Source organism: Otolemur garnettii, unplaced genomic scaffold, assembly GCF_000181295.1.
Source record: "Otolemur garnettii isolate 467f Iridium unplaced genomic scaffold, OtoGar3 scaffold00033, whole genome shotgun sequence".
NCBI classification, from domain to species: domain Eukaryota; kingdom Metazoa; phylum Chordata; class Mammalia; order Primates; family Galagidae; genus Otolemur; species Otolemur garnettii.
In genome coordinates this window covers 17283892-17290987 of record NW_003852428.1, presented here as the reverse complement: position 1 = coordinate 17290987, position 7096 = coordinate 17283892, and the positions used below count along the sequence as shown (strand labels likewise).

General features: G+C 42.2%; 1 protein-coding gene across 1 annotated transcript in view; it reads left to right on the top strand.

Moving 5' to 3' along the window:
- ADCY2 (adenylate cyclase 2) overlaps nucleotides 1–7096 on the top strand; it is a 398303-nt gene that overhangs the window by 5401 nt on the left and 385806 nt on the right. Inside the window, 1 exon segment of the mRNA XM_003789554.2 lies at nucleotides 1–151. This exon segment is cut by the window's left edge and continues 3 nt beyond it. Coding sequence (XP_003789602.2) covers nucleotides 1–151 — 151 coding nt within the window.

Genomic DNA, 7096 nt, shown 5'->3' with positions numbered 1-7096 from the left:
GGGCGGCGGCGATGGGCTGCCGCGGTCCCGGGACTGGCTGTACGAGTCGTACTACTGCATGAGCCAGCAGCACCCGCTCATCGTTTTCCTGCTGCTCATCGTCATGGGCTCCTGCCTCGCCCTGCTCGCCCTCTTCTTCGCGCTCGGTCTGGTGAGTGGCCTCCCCGCGGCTTCCGCCCGCGCATCCCGCTCCCTGAGAGGGACCTGGCCGGCCGAGCCGCGTCCCGCCTGGCGCTGTCGGTCCTGGGCCCGCGGCTCCCTGCCCCTCCTGCCGCCGGCGGCCGGCCTGGCTCGGGCACGGGCTGCGGGCAACGGAAAAGTTTCCTTGGAAGGTTCTGCCCAAAATAAAGTTGCCAAGGTGTTCACCAGGTGGGCGGCAGGGCGTGCGGTTTTTACATCTGTGCGCACCCGCTGGCAAACTCCGCAGCGCTTTCCAGAGGGCGCCGCTGCCCGCGACACCCGCTCACGCTGGACGCAGCCGAGTCAACCCTCGGCTTGCCCGGCGGGTCCGCTGCCTCTGGTCTCTTTCCACTGGCACAGCCCTGAGCTCGCGTTTCTAGTTTGGATTGGGCATTATTTCACTCAGTAAAAAGCCTGCCTTGGGAAAGTGGATAGTGACAAGGAAAATGTAAACTAAAATACAATAAATCCTTGTCTTTAAATGTGTAGGTAGTTCGCCCCACGGACAGAAAGTGACGGCGGGGTGTTGACCGGTCGTGACTCCTGCGTCCTCAGATTGTACGAATATGTGGGACGGACGGAGCCTTGCTCCTCGGTTTCTGGAGTGGTTCATGTGTTTACGGGGCTGGACAGGTTATAAAAGTGGATTTCGTCTCTGGGCTCACCCTGCAGCTCGACAGCTGACGCCAGCCTTGCCAGTTTATATTTTTCCAGAGATCCTTGGCCGGCTTTCTTCAGCAGAGAGGAAATCTGTAGATGGCGGTAACTTCCTGTTACTGGTCTCTCCAAGTCTGTGGTTCAAACTTTGGTACCGCCTGTGATATGCGTATGCAGCTTTAGTGCCAGCCGTTGATTGTCGATTATCCAGTGAGATTTTATTTTATTTATTTATTGTTTTGGTCAGTGGTTGATCTGGGAATGTCTCCACTGAATGATACTTTCTGAGCTTAGACCATAAACAAGCACCTATATGTATTTGCATGCACCTGCAAAGAAGTGGATTTTGCTTATGTTTCACCAAGTGCATAAAATAGCTGTCCTTGATATTTGGCAGTTTGTTTCGGATTATCCTGAGCCAGATGGTGTTCAAATGTTATGCATAGGAAGAATTGTAACCATCATGATTTCTTTTTAAATGAAACTTTCTTTCACCACCCCCCACCCCTCACTACTCGATGGCTGCTGTCTTCTGATTGAGTTCAGTGAGGTAAGAATACAAAATAGAATATAGGAGGTGGTGAAGTCACAAACCACAGTCTTGTACTATAAAACACAGAGCAGGCTCTTTGGATCCTTGCAGACTTGGGATGTGGGTCCAGGGCAGCCCTCCACCCCTGCCTGTAACTGGCCTTGCATTCTCTCTGGGATACAGTGGTTACCTCTATTCTACTACTTTTAAACTGAAAGGACTGGCAGAGGGACCTCTGTTCCATCTTACTGGCAAGCTGGTGTCTCAAGACATCTCCTTTTTGTTCCTCTTGTTGCAGGGAAGAAAAAACATTGAGGTTTTCCTTTGGAAATCTGTTCTGCCCGGGCATTTCTGCTCGTGATTCTCTTAAGTCTGTAATTCAAACCTGTTCTGGCTTGTTCTTTTCTAAATGGAAGGAGGAGCAGGTGATGGTCTATTTATAGCACCATTAATATATTTAAAGACAAGTGTGAAGTTCATGCCTCCCTGCGCAAGCCACTTTGTTTTCTATGATAGCGAACCCTCATTTCTTAGGCCTCATTGATACAGATGTTCTTGAATGGCTCAGCCAGAGATTTAGCATAGTCAGGCTTTAAGTGCCCTTTGAATTATCTCAGTTCTTTGCATTAGTTTTTCTTTATGTAATTCCTTAACATTTCATATTTTGTGGTGCAAATGTTAAACTGGTATCCTTTTACAAACTTTATCCAGACATCTTTTCTTTGATAAATCAACCCTTTCCATTCTTCCCTTGAATTCAGCTTTTAAGCCCTGGGCAGGCATTTCCCATGGCATGGCATGATCTCACAGTGAGATCCAGAGACAGTGAAATGGATCCTGTTCTTGGCTGAACCTGGTCCATCATGATCTCACATTCACCATGTAACTCCTTCAAAGATAAGAGCTGTGCAGAAATGTTCCAGAATCAGAAAGAGTAACTTGATATGGTAGAAAGGTGACCTTCATGTGGAGACTGGGCTGCAGGGCCAACTCAGGAGAGAGGGCCCCAAGAAATGGGCACTTCCTTCCTCAACTGGACCTGGTTTGGCACTGGCATGATTCTGAGCGCCCATTAGCTGGTTTCTATTTTGAGTTTAGTAACAGCATAACCAGCATTTCTCCTCTCCAAAAAATGTTCCCATCCAGATAGTCAAAGACAGGATAAGAGCATTGAAGATAACAGTGTTGCTTAGAGCCATGTCCCCATGAGTGGGATGAGTTTCTCTCTCAGACCTAGAGAACTCTGTTTCTGAGCGGTCTCTACCTGGGGAGATGCAGTGGCTGCTTTGGGGCCCTGCTGGGTTCTCTACCTTGGAGCACTTTACTTGAATAGCAGGGCTGTTCTGTAATTCAGGAGCTAAGCAGATCTATTTTTGCTGCATAAAATCTTGGACAGATTCCTTCTTTCCCCTGGATCTGCCTGATTTTGATTTCCATTAGACTTTCATCAATTCTTGTAAAAGAAAAAGTCTGGCAATTTCAGGGCACATCCCTCATCTCCGAGAACATTTGGACTACAAAATGATCTTAACATAATCCAACTACAGAGGGATTTTTTGCTGTGTATAATATGTAGTCAACTTTGTATGAGATGATTTTAAGAATATAATAAAAATAAGCTTTGTTTTCATATTTCCCTAATTGACATTATTCATAAAATGATTTCATTACATTTCAGTATGTGGTCAGTTTATGATTGTGCATTGCTGACCATGAAGTTAAAGAAATCCTTAAAGTATTTCTTTTTCAACTGTAGAAATAAATCCTAAATGGGAACTTAACAGTTTTGCTTGATTATTTTCTACATAAGAACTATTAAGCTGCTTTAATCCCATATTGGTAATAATTATCTTAAGACTTGATGCAAAGTGACTAGAACTTGTGATGGTACACATATGTCTTGAATTTTAATATTCTATTTAGTAATATAAAACTATTTTCCATTTTAATGAAAAATCTGGTTTGTAGTTTTTTCAACAGCAGTTTATTTAGTGTCTACCAGGTGCCAGGATGGTGGTAATGACGGGTAAGATTAGCAAAATACCCTTGACCCCTGGTATCAGAAAACTTAGAGCTAATGAGACAAGCCTCATGTCACTTTTTAGAACTGATTCTCATTCCTGAATGCATTGAAATCCTTTTTCAGAACTTAATGCTTTCATTTATTATGTCCAAAATCAGCCAGCTTTTCTCAGAATTTGCCTGTCACCGTTAAGAAAGGTTGACATACATTTTTTAGTTTGTCAAAATACCAGCTGGCTTCAGTCAGATTTGTTTTGTTAAAATTTATGATTAGGAATAGTCAATATTTCAGTTTGAGCAAAAAAAAATTTATTATCATAAATTTTAAATATTCAGACATGGCAATGAGATAGGTTTGTTGGTTTTTTTGGCATGATAGTGAAATAAGAGTATGCACTTTCATAAAATAGAAATAAATATACGTATGATTAAAAATATTACCCCACTTCATTTATCTTATGGTGATACGATGAGCTAGATTTTTAAAACAGTAATCATAGTACTCTTTATTACAGATCAGTTTTTCAGCATCGGGGATTTTCTCTAAAGACAGATGTATCAATGTGTTTCATTTATCTGTACATTAAGAAAGAATCTTATTCTTTCAAACCTAGGAAACAGACCCAATCATTTGTGGAGGGAAATTTTCTTTATTTTTTTCCAGGCGATCTTTCACCATCCTCAGAAGGTGGAAGAATCACCCCTTCCTTAGGGGCTGAAGGCTAGGAAGGTACCTGTCTCCAGCATCTCCTCTGGGGAACAGGGAATTCTGAGCTTACCTCCCTAGTCCTAATATTCTAGGAGAGGGAGGAGAATAGAGTATGTTTTTAGATACTGGAGTAAAAGTAGCTAAAGATACATCTTTTTGTGCATTTCTATACATGCAAGAAAATCTTACTCTGCAGGTGTTTGTAATTTGCAACCAGTAATTCCCTAAGTCGTTTTAGTTATAATTTACCTGTTGTGTAACAAAGGCCAAGGAAAAGCTATAATTTTCTGCAGGAAGATGGTTGCAATTTTGAGCAGTAGCAAGGAAGTATTTGGAAGCATTCTTTGGGTTTTAAAATGCATAATTAAATATGTACACTACCCAGCACGTTGCCTTCCTCGTTTTGAAAAGGCAGTGGAGAGCATTCATTAGGAGTATCTGTCTGTCTGTGTTGGAGTTTTGGCTTTACCCCCTTCTGCTTATGGCCCTGGGAAAATTGTTTAGCCCGTGTATCGATTTCCTTGTTTGTCAAAAGGCAGAGTACCTGCCATGTAAGCCAATTAAATGGTCGGAATTAGTACACGCGAAACCGTTAGAACAATGCCTGACAGAGAGTAAGCCCCCAGGAAATGTTAGCTGCTACTCGGTCCTCTGTAGGTGTTGTGTTTTCACTGTTACTATGAAAGAACTCTGCACTCACGTTGCATTAGAGCTGGAAATGCACCCCTTCTACAGATGAGGAAACCGAGGTGAACTCATCCTTCAAGATCACACAGGGGCAATGCTGGGTGACTTTGCTGGAGAACGTTGGAGGTGTACCATGCCCAGCTGTGGTCCTGGCACAATACCAGTTTTCCTGTTGCAATTTCCTGCTGCTATGAACACCCTCGGTTTTCTTTCTGTGTAACAGTTCCCTTTTAGGATTTTTCTCTATCTGTATTAAAGGAATTTGGGTAGAGATACTTCCTCACAATTCATTTATTCATTGAATTCTTGCATCATATATTTTCATCCTGGCAAGTATCCCCGGTATCATCCTCGTCAAGCACTGTGGCTTTTGTTATCTGGCAAGTTCTTAAGACCAAGGCTTTTCAGAGCCATTCCTGTTGAGTTGTGATTCTTACTAATATTTTAAAATCAAATATTCTACTGAACACCATGATATATAAAATTGAAATTGCCTATGAACTTTATGGACACCCTGTATTACTCTGTTGAAGATATGTTATCGTCACTTGGATGTGTGATTCTTCAAGATCGGAGGGTCCAAGCTGGATGTTTGGGCATGTTCCACTGGTTTACTGGCCCCTTCTTTTCTTTAATATGTATATTTGTGTATAACGTGCTGTATGTATTTATAGAGCGAGCACGATAAAGCAAGTATCTAATGTAGTCAATACTAATATGGAACCAATAAACATCTACATGCCTGCACAATAGAAAAATGCAACTGGTCCCTTCTAAACTTGAGATTGACATTGAGACAATCCATTGCACTTGGCTTATTCGTCCTTTCACTATTTACTGAGCACCTCCAGGGCAAGCCCTGTGATTGGCACTGCCCTATGTGGCCATCCATCCTGAAGGGATTGTGATCCTTTAAACTACTGGTTACCTCCTTAGGGTCACCTGTCGTTCTGGACCCCATGGGTTGAAGGCATCAACCTCTGACCCTCTCCAGTGCTTGGGTCTTCCCCTGACTAGCTCCCCTCTTCTGAGAGCATCCTCCACATGTCTGTGCCTCATGCCAAACTTGACCTCTCCTTGTAGACCTTAAACAGCCCAGCCTTTGCTGAATGCTTCTACCTATATTGTTTTGTGTCTGTGATGTTTGCAAAGCTCATGAAATAGAAAAAAACAATTTGATGCATTACTGTTGTCTGAAGTTGAGAATAACCTTGAGGGTGCATCATGGCTCCTCAACACATTGTTAGTTCCTTTAGGAAGACACTTAGCATTCCTTGCATTTAATTTAACACACAGGATTAACCATATTTCAGGTGCCCAATCAACATCTGCATAATTTACTTTGACCATGTGGTTACATTTTCCTTACTAGCATTTTCAACTTCTAGCCTGCTGATAAAAGCACAAACTGGGATCTAGGCCCCAGTTTTGCCCCTAAGCTTGTGTTCCTGATGAGCTAATTTATCTGTCCTTCAGTAACTTCTGTGAAATAAAATGAATGACAGAACCAAGCTCATGGAGCTCTTTTGGGAATCAAGTAAGATAGATCCTGCGGTGGTTCAGCACATATCATACCCCAAACAAGTGTAAGTGTCCGTTGTTATTCTCTTTGTACCATTGTGGGTTCTGTTTGTCAGGGTCTTTTGTACAAGTATTTTGGACTGAAAACTAGATGCGGACCAGGGTTTTTAGATCTGAGTGTGAATGTGGGGGATGCATTTCTATTTATGTGTTAAATATTTGTGATAAAAATTTGAGTTATTAAGATGAAAGCAGAGACAGGGAGAAGCATAGATTATTTCATTAAAAGTTGCATTTAGACGTAAGTTTAACATTCTCCAGGAATAAAACTCTTGCAAAGTTGATACTCACATTGACTTTCATACTTTCCAGTTTTATTAGCTCTGGATAATTTTATATAAAATTAATAAGGGCAGTGAGAAGATATTTGTCATGTAGTTACCTGGTATCAAACTGGGAGATAAAGGCAGCATGCGATTCTAGTTTGCAACTACCAGGTGCAATGGGGGAAAGAAAAGAGTTAGCTCAGGACCTTGGTCCATTTGACAAAATTAAGCCTATGCTAATTCTTCAGTGCCCTTTTTATATAAGGACACAGCAAAAATGGCAAGGAAGGACCTGAGAAGAGGTTTGGAAGACTTCCTTTTCCCTGCTGTTTCAGGAAGTGTTACGAATAATTCCTTTTGTTCCGACTTGTCTTTTTCTCCAAAATCCAGAGATCCACTTTTGTCTCCAAAATCCAGACTCAGGTGACAGAGTAAGAAGACCTTTAATCTCTCCCTGTCCCC